The sequence below is a fragment of the Chaetura pelagica genome, unplaced genomic scaffold (assembly GCF_000747805.2).
Source record: "Chaetura pelagica isolate M959 unplaced genomic scaffold, ChaPel_1.0 scaffold222, whole genome shotgun sequence".
NCBI classification, from domain to species: Eukaryota; Metazoa; Chordata; class Aves; order Apodiformes; family Apodidae; genus Chaetura; species Chaetura pelagica.
Window position 1 is genome coordinate 9,062,618 of NW_009952711.1, and position 15,889 is coordinate 9,078,506.

Genomic DNA, 15,889 nt, shown 5'->3' on the forward strand with positions numbered 1-15,889 from the left:
GGGACCGGCCCCTGCTCTCCGTGGCAGCAGGAGAAGGTTCCCCTGGGGGCAGAGCCACCTTCGCTGCTGGTGCCGCAGCCCGGCGGGCACTTGTACCTCTGTGAGCCCCTGTCCCGGCGCCTCTTGCTCACCCGGGAGTTGCAGGTGTGAGACGGGCGGTCTGTGCTGCCAGAGCGTGACTTGCTCGGGTCAGACTCACTTCTGGGGGAGGTGAACAAGGGTGACCAAGTCACTGCTACCACCTTGTTCATCGTGCTGTCTGGTGTTCAGATTAGTGCGTACAAAAGCAGTTTTTAGGTTTTCTGGAAATTGCTAAGTCAGCTTTCTGAAGTGCGGAGTGTCATCAGTCATGGTAAACACTACTTTATTAAGCAGGGAATAAGGCAGCTCCAGGTGGGCAGTCAGTATAAGACATGGGAGTGCTTACTTAAGCTGAAAGCACTTCTACAAAAACACATAGCTAAAAATATCCAGAGTGTTGTGCAATGGGTGGAATGGTAACTGAAAGGGAGAGTATCATTGTGTTCTCATTTTTTACCTCCCTATGAAGGTCTCAGGGCTGCCTGTTTGCAGTGACACCTGTAGCTGGGACCAGTCAAGCTTTTTATTAAAACCAAACTTAGCCAAATAAGTGAATTGCAGTCAGAGAAATTGTGTTCAGTTTTTTGAAGTGTCAAAATGTGGCTGAATGATTGTACGAACTAGTGATGGTGTTAGTCCTTTCTCCCTTTAGTACTGTTTGTTCTTACTTTAGGTGTGGTCTTGGATTTTTTCCCCTAGTTCTAAGCATGACTTTAAAGGATGGTATCTTGTAACACAGCTGCAGGCAGCACAGGCATGTACAGCCACAGGGCAGTTTGGGGGTTGATGGTTAAGTAAACTCAGTACCAGTTACTCTGCTGTTTCCAGCTATACCTTAGATGTGGCTAAACATGCTATAAAGTGGTGTTGTATTTCCAGGCCTAAAAAGGATACGAATTCATTATGTTGTAGTCTAGACTGGTTTATACAATATTCAATAAATAAAAGCTGCCTTTTCTGGCACTAAACTAGTTTTAAGTATCAGAGCATTGTTCCCTTTTTACACCCATGTCCTTCTCAAATACTTCATCCTCTGGCCCAGGAAACTAATTTTAAAGAATGAGAAGATAGTGGTACAAGATAGAGGAGAATAGTATTGTGTAAATACTTCTTTTTGTGTGTGTCTTCAAAGGCAAGGGAAAAAACCTGGTAGCTGTTACAACAACCACAGGAGTCTGTTGGGCTAATGGCAAACCAGAGTTATATGAAAATAATATCAAGGATTTTACTTTAAAAGAGGAAATGTTGCCACTTTGTCCCTCTCCCTGCCCCAATACCAAACCTTCAAATTTGTGTAATGAATATTTTTCTCATTATTTTAAAATTTCATTAATACTGCCCCTCTACTCACTATAAACATCCTCTAGGAGAAGCAATCACTGTAACTACTTGCTTTGAGTGTGGGAACCAGAAAGTGAACTGGTGTTTCTATTTAGCTTCATTAGAGGGAAAAAGCAGGCTGTTGAATTGCTGCAGGTAGGCCCTAGGACTGTCTGAGCTACCATGAGCTCTTGAAGGAGCCTAATGAGCTGCAGGATTTCTGGGATTATCAAGAATGTTGCAGTTCAGATCATCTTGGTCTCTGTCCTGCCTGTGCCAGGCCTGGAGGGAGAACCGTTGGGAAATGCCCTTGAGCTGCCTTCCACAGATGTTCCCTGAGGAAATGCCTCCACAGCTGGCAACTTTGTTCCTGCTGTCTTTCCCAAACTCAGCTGGCAAGAGCAAAGGTTTAATTTCAGTGCTTTTCAGTTGCAACACAATCAGTTTTACGTCACTAATGCTTTTTCTCATGGTTTAAGCACCAAACACTCCCTATTTCCTGCCCTCCTTACAGAGCAGTAGGACAAACATTGTCCTTCCAGGGGGGACTGTGTTTCTCTTTGGAACTCCACTGTGTTCTCTTAGCTGGCTCCCTCTGTCCTTGTACATAGAGCCCACCATGGTCCCTATTAGCTGTGTCAAAGAAAAATCTTTGAAGCTTTGTTTGGTGCCAGAAAACAAATGTATTTGAGGGGAAGTGTCCACCTTTATATTTCATCATAGAAGCAAATAAAGACCATAAATAAGGACTAATATCAGAAAGGTGGCTCTTATATGGAAGAATTGCAAGTTACAAAGTGTAGTACATAACTATTATACACATGTTAAAGGCATTTACCTGCTGGGACTATCAGGAGTAGAAATCCGAGTTTGTATTTTTAAATAGCAATCTGATTTTTCTATGCCTGAAGGCAGAAAATCTGGATCCAGAAACTTATTTTGTATTAGCAGGCTTTTAGCACTTGTGGAGGCAGTGCAAAAGGTTCGGAATTCCTTGTCCTTCCAGTACAGACTTACCCAGTTTGCCACTTCTGTTATAAAAAACAGTGACTGACTCATCTACACACAGCTGTGAAGAGTTCTGTGGATGAAGCTCTAGGCATAGTTCTTGCAGTCTCCCAATACAATATGCAGCAATTAGTGCCTTGAACAGTGTGGTATTAGTGACATTTCCAGCCTGGTGTGCACCTCCTGTGTAGTGGGAAGCTTTTCCTGTCCATCAGGTGAAAAAAGCCAGGTCCTTCACACCAAAACTCATCAGCAGACATGAATGCAAAGCAGCCAAGTCTGATGTACCTTTTATCCCACTAGGTTCTTCAGCGGCATAAAAATGCTGACACAATGGTGGCTTTGATGAAGGTTTATGAAGAAGAAGATGAAGCTCATCAGGATTTGGTCACCATGGCAACACAATTCTACCAGTATTTACTGCAGCCCTTCAGAGATATGCGGGAGCTCGCAACGCTGTACAAACTAGAAATCCTGGTAGGTCTGTCTTCACAAAGGGAAAGGCCAAGTTATACAGCAGGGCATCAGCTGCTCTTGCAGCAGTTTAGACTCCAATCACTTACCATTCTCTACTTCTGTCTTTACCTACTTTTTTTGTATCTGCCAAGCCACCAAACATAACAATAATTCAGAGTTTATGAAGAACCCCCCCCTTAGAGGATTCCAGAGTCCATCATAGTGGGTTGAATAAAACTGCAACTCTTTTCCCACCAGTGTCCCAGTTCTTCTGTTTTGAGGAATTAAAAGGAAAACATTCCCTACCTCCACCTCTCTACGGTTTACTCTCTGGTAGGTTGAATTTACAGGGGTCTCACCTTCAGTGGAATAAGTTTGTGACACTGAGAATGGCATCCCCCACATCACTTGATGGACCACATCAGCTTAGTTGTGGTAGAACAGACCCAGAGGAGACCTTGCCACACTAAGCAGTTTTGTATTGATGCTACAACCTGCTAGAAGTACAGGTTGAAACATGTCAGTTGTCACTTTGTTAATTTAATGTGCATCTTAAACTGGAAGCATGTGGTGAAAGTGATGATGCTTGTGGAAGAGTCAGCCATTTGCTATTTAGATTTTTCCTTAAATAGTCTGTTAAAATTAAAGTGAACTGTTCTTGAAAAGAGTAGAATAGGTTCTTGGATAGTGAAGGTGTAAACCTGTGAAGGTTTACTGTGAAGATAAAATACCCAACATGCTCTACTGAAAATTAAAGTGAAAATTGTGATGGATGAAACAAAGTTTGTTTCTGTAATAAACTCAAATATATTTGAGCTCATTTGAAATGTAATTTAAAAAAAAACAACAAAACAATTGAGTACTAGTCTTGTACACATCTATGCTTTGTGGACTGGAAAATACTCTCATGGTTTTTTCTATATCCCTGTTCCTGGGTGAAAGAACTGCCAAACTAGAGAACCTGACAGTGAAATGTGCTGTCAACACAAGGGGAAAAATAGAAGAGAACATTGCACGTTGAATGATTTTGAATTACTTTTAGTAACAACTAAAAACACTTGTGTTGTATGTTATTTTTAAGTTGATAGTTTTAAAATATTTTAAGAAATTAATCCAAAGTTGTGATTGGGGAACCAAGGTTCTAAGTTAGCCTAGAGAATGAGGAACAGGGCAAGGCATAGACATGAGTAGTGATTCCCTTTGTGACAGGTAAGGAGAAGGTCACGCTTGCTACCATGCTCTGCTTTGAAATGTCTCAAAGTGTAGCATAATGTGGGCTGCACCACTGTGGTAACCAGTTGGTAACGGAGAATTTTGTCTCCTTGCAGAAATCTTTGCAGTATGATAATTTGGGGCCTAGAAGAGTAGCAGCTTTGCAGAAAGATGCTGAAGAGTGGACTAAGCGAGCTGAGAATGCTGTGTGCTCCATTCAGGATATCACTGTGAACTACTTCAAGGAAACTGTAAAGGCTCTGGCAGGTAATCAGAATTATTTGCACAAAGATCTTGTAAATACTTAGGGGACTGAGAGCTCTTTTTATCACCTTTGCTGGTCTATCTGTTTAGACCCTGAGGTTGGGATGAGTGTCTAGCTTAAGAAAAGCATTTTATTCACTTAAGGTTTATAGTTTCTAAGCAATTTGATTTACAAACTTGCATTTGGCTTGCACACAAACATTATCAAGGCCTGAGACTTTACAGTTGCAAAAACCTCTGAACAAAAACCATGCACACCTCTAACTTTTTATATGCAAGCCTCAAGGATTCAGCAGGTTAACTGAGTAGATTGCTTTGTAACTTTTAAGGCATGTTTCTGTGGTACAATGAAGCATTTTACTTACTTATATAACTTAATAAAGTCAGCCTTTTAGTCTTGCAATTTCTTAAGAAGCTTCAGAAATTGTATTAATAGCATCAGCATTTTTAGTACTGCAGCTATAGTGGAAATATACAAGGGCTATTAATACACTGCATTTCTCATTTCATACTGCAATGTTGTAATCTGCAGCAATGCACAAACAGATGGAACAAGATCAGGAAAGATTTGGTAAAACCACCTGGGCATCAGCTTTGCCACGACTAGAAAACCTGAAATGTATGTTAGCTAAAGAAACCCTTCAGCATCTGAGGGCAAGAGAGTTGTGCCTGAAGCAGAAGAGAGCTGGCATTCAGAAAAATGTAAGACCTTGCAAAGCCTCATTTTTCCGTCATTGTCTTGTGAAGGGCTGATCAAAACCTACTGAAGTGGTCATGGGGGTAGACTTTCAAAGTTGTTGTTCATGAAACAGCTTAGATTTTAAGTTATGGAAAATTAATGTCTCCAGTTTTAAAAAAATTACTCCTGCATATATGAGGGCATGTATCAAAGGTGAAGATATATGCTTTTAAGTTCAAGTGTCATGTTAGCATTTGTGATACTAGCCATTAAAAGTGTTAGTTTTAGGGAAATTAAAACTAAATACTATCTTCAGAGGACACTGCAAAAAAAGGATACTTATTTAATTTTAATCTGCTTGACTTGATGCTATCTAGCTGCTGCTAGGGGTACTTGGTATTTATTTTCCAAGAACAGTGTACCACACCATATATCATTGTTTTCAGGAGCAGTACTATTTGTGCACATTATTATGAAGTCTTTCCTGGTACACTTAAGGAGAACTTACACTTGGGCTTAGTAAGGCTTTGGGCTCCTCTGAGATTTAGATCCAAGATATTTCTAATGTTTCCATACCAAACCACCTAAGCAGCTGCCAGTTAGGCCAGACCCTGTACAGGTATCTATGCATCCATGCATGTTTCCTGTGTGCATATTTTGTTATGAATGCTTTTTATTTTCTCTTTGGGGCTACACAGATGGAGAACCTCAGTGAACAAGAAGAGGACCTAACTGTAGTGGAGGAGCTGGAAATACAGTATTATGAAACGCAGCTGGAGTTATATAATGTACAGCTTGAAGTATTGAAACATGAAGAGATGCTGCTTATTGTACAGTTGGACGCTTTAAGGAGACAGATTAAAGGTAAGAATAAACAAATATTTAAGCACCTATCCAAAGCTCAGGTATAGCCTGCTGTGTTTTCACCTAAAAATATTAAATTATTATCGCTGCTCAGGTCTCAGTAGTAGAAAGCATCATTGGAAAACATAGATACTGTGGTAGCACTTGATATTTTGTCTTCTGCCTAACTAGACACTAATTTGGTAACAAAAGTTTTTTAACAAGCTGCACTGGTAGCTCATGTTGACAGCAGCTGTGGTATGTGCATGCACTGGTTTGGCATGTGGAATAACCTGTATTGAAAATACTGAACAGCTCTTGTAGTTATAGGATCAATGCAGAGAAACTGTGGACATCATGACCTGCTTGAAATGGGTCCTGAAATTAATCACAAATCTATTGTAATAATTTAACATGTAGACATTGCAAAATACATCCGGTAATGACAAAAAGGGGTGATGATAACTAGATGGTACCTCAGTGATGCTGTATTCCAGTTTAAGTGTCTCTTTGTAGTGTATTTATGACCAAATTAGGCACCAGTCTTGTCTATGCTTTTGTGTACTTAAAAATTCTGTATTACCATGAAGTAAACATTCTTCCTGCTTTTTGCATAATTAAAACCTGATAAACAGTAAAATAAGTTACCCAGTATTGATCAGAAGAGTCTTCAGTTTTCCAGGGAAACTCCAGTTGGTGAAGGTAGGGAGTTAAAGCACAGAGAGACATTTGAAAGAGGAAGCTAAATAACAACAAATGCTAACAACATCAATTTGATCCTGCAGAGCACCCCTGTGAGTAACGTGACATGTTTGAATAAGGCTTGGAAGGACCAAGCTCAGCTCCAGAGCATTATGCTTTCTAATAACTAACTCACTGCCTTCAGTGGCTTTTAAAATGTCGTTAGTTCTTTAAATGTTTCAATAACTGTGGCAATTTTTGGGTTTTTAAAAAAATGCCAAATGCCTTTTTAGAGAAACAGGATGAAGTTGTTTACTATGATACATGTGAAAATCCTGAGGAGCTCAAGGTCATTGAACAGACAATGGGACAACATAACGCTAACTTGTCAGAAATGACGATGCTGAGGCAGAAGACTAAGCAGTTGGAGACAAAGCGTGGGACTGTCTGTGCGAGGAGAGCCTACCTCAGGAACAAAAAAGTAAATGCAGTCCTGGAGATATGCATTTTCTTTAGCTGATGTCTTGAATCATGAGGGATGGACAGGAAACAACTAGGGAAGCTTTGGGTGGAGTGTACAAGATAGTATGTGACTTGGTGCCAAGGCCTCCAAACAGAAAGAGGGGTGATGTGATGTTAAGCCAGCTTTACACTCCACTGTGTGGTGCAAATGCCTCTGTAGTTTTTTAAGAGAGCACAACCTTAGGTAGGTAACCCAGGAGTTGTTCCCCTATCAGTTAAACCTTACCAGAGCTCTGCTGTGGCCAGCTGGAGCTTTGCCCTGGCAACCTTTTGCAAAGCAGCTGCAGTGCAGGAGGAAACCTTGCCTGCAATGAAGGAAAGAAGGGTAGGGGAAAACGAACTGCTGCGCTTCTCTCTCCAGCCTCTCAGTTCTGTGCAAAGGGCAGTTATTTCCTTTGTTGCCCATTCAGAGCAAAACAGGAGGAAGATACAAGTGAGTTGACAGTTGACTCTCGTGAACCTTCCCAGTGAACTGGGACCTTACACCTGCACAGTCCTGCTGGGGCAGAGAGCAGTTTTAAGCTCAAGTCCATCTGGCCTTTTACTTCTCACTAGCCTGGACAAAATGGGAATAACACTGGAAATGTGTTGTGAGCCATCAATGTCTCTTGCTTGCAACTGCTTCCTTGGCAGACACTTCCTTTGCTTCTGACTTCATTCACTTAGTTGCTGTCTATTGTTTACATAACACTAGAGCCAAATGCTAGATGATTTACAAATGCTTGCCCAGCCATGTGGATAATCCCCCTCTGTACAGTGACAAATAGTGACTCCCAGAGAAATAATGAAGCCTGCACCCACCTCTGCAGCAAGAGAGGGCCCTCCTATGAGGCATTCATGGTGCATCCCATACCTTTCCCTCCCTGGCTTTTATACTTTGAGCTATGGCAAATAAGGGAGAGGGGAAAGTTGCCTTGTATTTTTGTAATGTCCTGCTAGCTTCCCTCTTGCCATCTTCCTCATGGCTTTGCACTGCTTTCCTCCAGCTGGTATCTGGCTGAAATTCCTTTAGAGTTTGTTTCTGCTTTTTTGCTTTTTTTTTTTTTTCCTATTTTTTAATTCAAGTGTAAGAGCAATTGGTTCATATCTCAGTATACTTCTTCTGCAGCATGAATAGCCCTGTGACTAATTAGGAGAACAAAAGATCTAATTTGCTTTAGCCATGAAGGAATCCCACATACTTTACGTGTAGGGTCTCACATCTGCCACTAGTTCAGCTTAGCCATCCTTCTTGGCACAGCCAAGCATTCAGCCATGGTTGCTGTTTAGTGACTTGTGCACAGGAGTTAATGGCACTGATGGTGCACAGTAAATGTGAACTAACCAAGGATTGCCTGGTGGAGTGTACAAGATAGTATGTGACTTGGTGCCAAGGCCTCCAAACAGAAAGAGGGGTGATGTGATGTTAAGCCAGCTTTACACTCCACTGTGTGGTGCAAATGCCTCTGTAGTTTTTTAAGAGAGCACAACCTTAGGTAGGTAACCCAGGAGTTGTTCCCCTATCAGTTAAACCTTACCAGAGCTCTGCTGTGGCCAGCTGGAGCTTTGCCCTGGCAACCTTTTGCAAAGCAGCTGCAGTGCAGGAGGAAACCTTGCCTGCAATGAAGGAAAGAAGGGTAGGGGAAAACGAACTGCTGCGCTTCTCTCTCCAGCCTCTCAGTTCTGTGCAAAGGGCAGTTATTTCCTTTGTTGCCCATTCAGAGCAAAACAGGAGGAAGATACAAGTGAGTTGACAGTTGACTCTCGTGAACCTTCCCAGTGAACTGGGTTTACCTTACACCTGCACAGTCCTGCTGGGGCAGAGAGCAGTTTTAAGCTCAAGTCCATCTGGCCTTTTACTTCTCACTAGCCTGGACAAAATGGGAATAACACTGGAAATGTGTTGTGAGCCATCAATGTCTCTTGCTTGCAACTGCTTCCTTGGCAGACACTTCCTTTGCTTCTGACTTCATTCACTTAGTTGCTGTCTATTGTTTACATAACACTAGAGCCAAATGCTAGATGATTTACAAATGCTTGCCCAGCCATGTGGATAATCCCCCTCTGTACAGTGACAAATAGTGACTCCCAGAGAAATAATGAAGCCTGCACCCACCTCTGCAGCAAGAGAGGGCCCTCCTATGAGGCATTCATGGTGCATCCCATACCTTTCCCTCCCTGGCTTTTGTACTTTGAGCTATGGCAAATAAGGGAGAGGGGAAAGTTGCCTTGTATTTTTGTAATGTCCTGCTAGCTTCCCTCTTGCCATCTTCCTCATGGCTTTGCACTGCTTTCCTCCAGCTGGTATCTGGCTGAAATTCCTTTAGAGTTTGTTTCTGCTTTTTTGCTTTTTTTTTTTTTCCTATTTTTTAATTCAAGTGTAAGAGCAATTGGTTCATATCTCAGTATACTTCTTCTGCAGCATGAATAGCCCTGTGACTAATTAGGAGAACAAAAGATCTAATTTGCTTTAGCCATGAAGGAATCCCACATACTTTACGTGTAGGGTCTCGCATCTGCCACTAGTTCAGCTTAGCCATCCTTCTTGGCACAGCCAAGCATTCAGCCATGGTTGCTGTTTAGTGACTTGTGCACAGGAGTTAATGGCACTGATGGTGCACAGTAAATGTGAACTAACCAAGGATTGCCTGCATTTTGCTGTTCTACCAGGATCAGTGTGAAGCAAGCCACCAGCAGAGACTGCAACAGGCAGAAGAAAGCAAAAAACGCTTCCAGCAGCATCACAGCATACAGATAGTGAGTACTGAATAGCAACCTGGGAGAGTCTGGCAGCTGCTTGTTTTCACACACTAAGGCTCACTTGTGTTTTAATGCAGAAGAGAGACAAGCAAAAAGAGGAGGAGAAAAAGAAAAAAGCTTGGATAAGCCAGGAACGCCAGAAAACACTGGAGCGGCTGAAAACTTACAGAGAGGCAAGTACTGTGACCTACAGTAATTGGTGTCAAAACACAATGTCAGAAGGTAGGCATAGCTCACATGTGAGCGCGGTCTGAATCAGAGACAGCCATCTGGATAGCCTAAAACATTGTGTGGAATGAGTTGAGAGGATGAAATCCACTAAGGATATAGTTTTCAGGTACAGAACCTGTTGCAAAGAACCTGTTGCAAAGAAATGGCTTTGAAAGAAATACTTTGGTATTCATTCAAATCTGTTCAGGGTTGAATTTTCTGCTTGAATGGGTGAATGGGACAGGTCTGTACTCTGTAGCTTTTTGTCTCTTTTGGGTTAATGTTTTGGCCAGTCCAATGGAGTTGTAAGTCCTGCCTTACGATTTGTTTTTCAGAAGTATCCAGCTCATGTTGTTCTGAAAACATCTTGTCCCCAGCCTCTCAGTCCCACGTTGCCACGAAGCAGCACTCAGCTGCCTGCAGTACTGTCCCCTCCATCTCCATCTCCATCAAAAGCAAGGGCAATCCTAGGGCAGCCACAAAGCATCCTGCTGGTAGAAGCTGAAGAATCAAAAGCTTCACATCAGAATACTCCAGAAGATATCCCTGTCCAGATTTTTGCTACTGATGGTGACGCAGAGCAACAAATGCACAACAAGGGATTGATGGTCTCTCCGCCCTCACCACCACCACCACCACCACCTCCTCTTTTACCCTCTCCTCCCCCACCTCCTCCTCCCCCACCTCTTCCCTTACCTCTCCAGTTGAAGACACCATCAGCAACAGAGAATAAGCCACTGTCCCTTAGCTCCATGGAAAGCCCTGCACTGCACAAGCAGGATGACTCATCCAGGAGGTCTATAAATCATTGCCTAGGTAAGAAGGCTCACACTGACTGATGTTTTCTTAGTTTCCTGTATTTATCTATTCTACCTCACTCTGGTTCTGGATTGTGCAGTCTTGTTTAAGAGAATGAAGCTCTTGGAAAGTTTAGTCTTAAGAAGCCACACAGAATAACACCATTGCTCAAGTTGTTAAGTTATAGAATCATAGAATAGTTAGAGTTGCATGGGCAGGAACACCTCCTCCTAGACCAGGTTGCTCAGAGCCCCATCCAACCTCGCCTTGAACACATCTAGGGATGGGGCTTCCATAACTTTCCTGGGCAACCTGTTCCAGTGTTCTGTTTGATGCACTGTACAGGGTCCTGAGCTGTTCAAAGTGCTGTCAAATTGGGCAGGTCAATGTTTTAGCACATTTGATCTTGAATCTCTTCTGGAATCTTGCATTTCTTAAGTATAGCCATACCAAGTTAGTTTAATGCATGCTTAATCACAGTACTAATAGTTCTGTCAAGATCTTAATTCAGGACCTGAAAATGACACTGAAAAATGTCTCATGACACTGAAAATCCTACTACTCTAATAGATAGGAAGGTATCAAAAGGACTTCCAAGGATAGGGGCTTTATTCACATTTTTCAGTGATAAGCATCTTTTATTACCAGGTTTGAACTTGCCACAGTTTTGCAACCCTTGATCCAAATGTGGTATTTATTAATCTCAGAGTACCACTGTGGGTAAATTTGTGGTTGTACTAAGGCTACACTTCAGTGTTTATGATTTATGTGCTAGAGAGCTAGCAGTTGGGCTAAGGTATGCACAGCCTGTGTCCACTTGAAATTTGCTTGGTTTCTAAATAAAGGTTTCTTAGGAGAATCCATTCAGAATTCAACCAGGATTTGAAAAGGTAAAAATTCTGCTCTGTTACACCTCTGCTTTGTTAGCCAGATCATGCAGGTGTAATTGAAGGCTGAACTTGGCAATTGAAACAGGAGTTTGAATTGGAATAGAGCTCAGTAGCCTCCCGAGGCTGCACTGGTTATGTCCTGCTAACCGGCTTATTTTGATCTCTAAAGCAAGCAGATACTTTGGCTGTGTCAGGGAGATTGATCTAAGTTGGAAGCCAGCAGTTTTTTATTGTAGTTTTTCACAGGGGAGCTTCTGCTAGAATGAGGCATGTCCTTAAATGTGGTGCATTCCTTTTAATTTTCAGACTATTCACAGTACTTCTAAGCAGCCTTTGTATCCCCTCAGTTAAGAGGCAAACCACGGGCCAAACCAAGGAATGTTCAGCATTTCAGTTCTTCCAAGGTGTGGGGAAGTACAAGCAGCTGAAGACCTGAGGCACAGTTGAGTTTCTGTGACAGACTACTGTGCATCCAGTGGGTCAGTCTGCAGATTTCAGTCTGGGACGCCTGTGGGATAACTACCACAGATACTCTTAACAAGCTTTGAGTAGCAACAGGAGTTGTACACCAGAGTAATCTGATTGCTAATGAAACAGCCTTGGTAATAGCTAATATTTACTGTCATTCACAGCCTAACACTGATGTCCTTTCATTATTTTTGGATAAGAAATCCTTTTTTGTTTATTGGAGAGATCTGATTGTTTACACCTATTTCATGAAGAAAAGCAGCACGTTAATTGCTGTATTACTAGTTGATAAAATACTGCTACAGGAACTTACTGAAACAGCTTCATGAACTAGTTGGTTTTAGATACACATGGAGTACTCATGTTTTTACACATGAAAAGCCAAGATAATTCATATTCTGGTGCTGAAAATATTGTCTGTAATGTGTTGATATACTTTCCAAGGGGAACTTCTTTTCTAATTTGTTAGTCTGACTAGTCTTAGAAGGCAGCTAAGTTGATTAATAGACTTAAGGCTTTGTAGTACAACTTAGTGAATCTTTGCTTGATCCATTTCTGGCATCTCAGCCTCTGAAGGTACCACAGGATTTAGCAGAATGTTACATTTCAAGTGCTTGATGTTAATCACATAAACTTCTGTGCACTGCGCATGACAAAACTACTCCTGGCTGTGAGGCACAGATGGTCTGAACCTATGGCTGTAGAGTCGACTGCTGTCCAGGGAAGCTGCCTCCCTGTCTGGCAGTCTAGCTAGCAACAAAGAATCCAACAGAAGGAATAAAATGCAAATTACAGTGTGTATCTAGAGAATTGGTGGAAACTCTCTCAGTATGGTGTCCTTTATAGTCTGAAGTTCAGAAACTTACACCTGAGATTCACATCTTGTTGTAAAATGGGGATTATTTTTTAAGTCCGTACAGAAGAGAGCTGTCTTTCTGACTGCTTAGGGCCTGATCTGGCTCCCACTGACTTCAGTGGTGCAGTTTCAAAGCCCTTCTACTTAAATGCTTTCATTTTTCTCTTGGCTGAGCAAAAATGCAATTGACAGTCTCAGCAGGCATCTGAGCCAGCCAGAAGGAATGGTAGATTTTTTCTAATGCAGAATACCAGAGATTTTTTTGAAAATCCATAAACTTGTAAGGAAAAAGAAGCATCCTCCTTTGTGTATAATTTCTTCCTTAGAGCACGACCTTGTATAATGTTGAGGAGGCATTTGTGTCTCAATTCAAGGTATAAAAGCTTTAACTGCTTTTTAAGTGCAGTTCCAGAGCCTGGTGTTGCAGAAGCCTGAAAGTCTGTGCCAACGGACCATTCTTTTTCCTGTCTCTAGCAAAGATGAAAGGAAGAACCCTAAACACTTGGGTAGGGTTTTATACCTCTAAGGGTGACTGTCTTGTTCTTTCTTCTGGTAACAATAGATTTATCTGTTGTAGGTTCCATGGATGAGGTTTTGGCTTCTCTAAAACGCAATGAAGTTCATCTTCGCAAAGTGGAACAGGCCAATCCATATGCCTCAGTAAAAGACAGCATCCTCTCTGCCATAAGGCAGGGAGTTAAACTAAGGAAAGTGAATCAAGATACTGAGAAGGATGTCAGTAAAGGATCCACTAATGAGCTAGAGAGAAGCATTAAGGCAGCCATGCAGAGAATTAAGAAAGTGTCTGCTGATTCTGAAGAAGAAAACGATGATCAGAACAATGGAGAATGGGACAGCTAACCAATTGAGGGTAACAGACTTACTGACTGAAACAGAGTGTGTGCCTCATTTTGCATTGTTGTAGAAGACCGTCCCTTTCAAAATGGCAGAACAGTGTGATTGTGTGTGTTCCTCTCACAGTCCAAAATGTCTTGTCAAGTAAGAGAGCCCTGTTGATTTTTATAGGAGCTGCATATTCTTATTTTTGCATGAGAAATCATACTCCAAATTATACTTGCATTCATAGGTATTTCTGGCTCAACCATGTAATTATCACTGCATCTGAAGTGCTGGATTGAAACATGTAGTATTTAGGTTGTTACTACAGACAAGGTAATACCATCAGAACAACACTTAAGGAGTGAAAAACTGAGTGAAAATCTATTTTGTCAGATAAGGAGAACCAAATCTGTGATGACAGAGGCAGACCAGAAAGCTTAGCATAATCTGGAACCTGTCATTCCTACCTCCGTTGTTCAGAAAATTTTTAAACATTTTGCTTGTCTAATACAGCTCACTCTCAAGTAACTACATGGATACTCCACTTACCATTATGTTATGAAGTGTGCACTTATGAATGGGCTTGGTAATGCTAATTGGGAAAATTAGTTTCAAGTTTGAAATAACACTATGGTAGTAATTGCTGAAAAGATTACATTTTAGCTGGAAGCTTAAATAAAGAGAATTTTTAGATGCTAAATGTTTTTCATACATCTGCATTTACAATGAACTGTTGGCATGAAAGAAAGCCAAAATATTGTCTACAATATTTTCTGGGATCTAGCCCTGTAATACAGAGCTGCATTTCTCCACTGAGAACATTAATACCTGTTTATAGCTGCTCTCATGAATTTAAATCACCTGAAAGCCTTATAAATGGCAGATACTTGTGTTGTGCCCGAAACCCGACTATTTAAAAATCCAGTTATATTCAATTAGGGGCTGTCTATTTTGGGTCAATAATGACAGAAGTGATTCAAAGTATCTTCTGGAGTTTATACTGACCCTTAATAAAAATATATCCTGACAGAAGAAGTGGATTCAGTGTGCTGTCATGTTAGGTGGCTGCTGTGATGTAAGCTTTACTTATAGCATGGTACTCTGCTTTTTGATAGTAAGTGGCAGCCATACAGCAGCTATGCTCTCTCTCTGTAATGGTATATGTAAATGCCCTTATTTTCTCAATTATTTATCAATTGTAATTTTGTTATAAAAATGCAAATAGGGTGCTTTAATTCCCTGTTCTGCTGTAGAGTAGCAGATATGTTTAATCAGCACAGTAAATACGTATTCAACAGTTTTCATGTGAGAAGCAGCAGCTCGGGCTTCATTTTTTACTGTTTCAGCACTTGCTGTAGTTTAGGTGTTAGAATTAAATGACCTTTTTTTCTTTTTGTCCACTGCCATGGAACCAAATGGAGACAAAAGCAGCACAGGTTGGTTCTTACTCAACACTTGTGACTTGTGTCTGCAGAGGGGAGCTGGTGGGCAGGGTGCCACAGTGCACTGTGGACAAAATATGGTCCTTGAGAAGTGGTGAGCTCTGTCCAAGGGCTGCCCTGGGCAGAAGAGGCTGAGAGCTGCCCCCATGCACGCTGTGCCCTTGAGCAGGGTGGTTATTTAAAGCTGAGGGAAAGGGCACAGAGGCTCAGCTGCCTTCCCATGGCTGGTCCCTCCTGGGCAGCTCAGAGCCCTTCACTGTCTTATCACTATGGTTAAATTCTCAGCTGCAGTGCTAGGGAGTTAAATGCAACAGTTTAAAGTATGCAGAGAATAAATGACTTGCAATTTCTCCAACAAATCTTAAAAGCTTTTGTGTGTTTAACAGCAGCAATTGTACCCAGGAGAGGCCATCTGAGTAACAGCAACACTGGACAGTGATTTCTCCTACCTAGAACCTTCTTTTGCAGCTGTGCCTGAAGCTGAGCTAGGGGCTGATCTTGGATGTTCAACAGAGGTCTCTACATCCCAGGCTGAAAGTTTTCTGGTTGGTGTAAAATATTTCAAATATCCTTGCTGCTT

The 15,889-nt window shown here is 41.6% G+C and overlaps 1 protein-coding gene across 1 annotated transcript; it reads left to right on the forward strand.

The window, feature by feature from the left end:
* The first annotated feature begins 2,718 nt into the window (after window positions 1-2,718).
* On the forward strand, window positions 2,719-13,888 carry WHAMM (WAS protein homolog associated with actin, golgi membranes and microtubules). The gene is made up of 9 exons (XM_009994475.1): window positions 2,719-2,886; window positions 4,194-4,344; window positions 4,874-5,043; window positions 5,719-5,884; window positions 6,838-7,025; window positions 9,716-9,802; window positions 9,883-9,978; window positions 10,351-10,831; window positions 13,605-13,888. Exons 1-9 carry the CDS (start codon window positions 2,743-2,745, stop codon window positions 13,886-13,888), a joined length of 1,767 nt encoding a protein of 588 aa, XP_009992777.1. The 5' UTR covers window positions 2,719-2,742.
* Window positions 13,889-15,889: the final 2,001 nt, after the last annotated feature.

Bases quoted from the DNA above. Each gene is read 5' to 3' on its own strand.
- WHAMM (XM_009994475.1), top strand. From the start codon at position 2,743: ATGGTGGCTTTGATGAAGGTTTATGAAGAAGAAGATGAAGCTCATCAG. The intron at 2,887-4,193 runs GTAGGTCTGTCT...GTCTCCTTGCAG, and splicing joins TGTACAAACTAGAAATCCTG to AAATCTTTGCAGTATGATAA. The intron at 9,979-10,350 runs GCAAGTACTGTG...TTTGTTTTTCAG, and splicing joins GGCTGAAAACTTACAGAGAG to AAGTATCCAGCTCATGTTGT.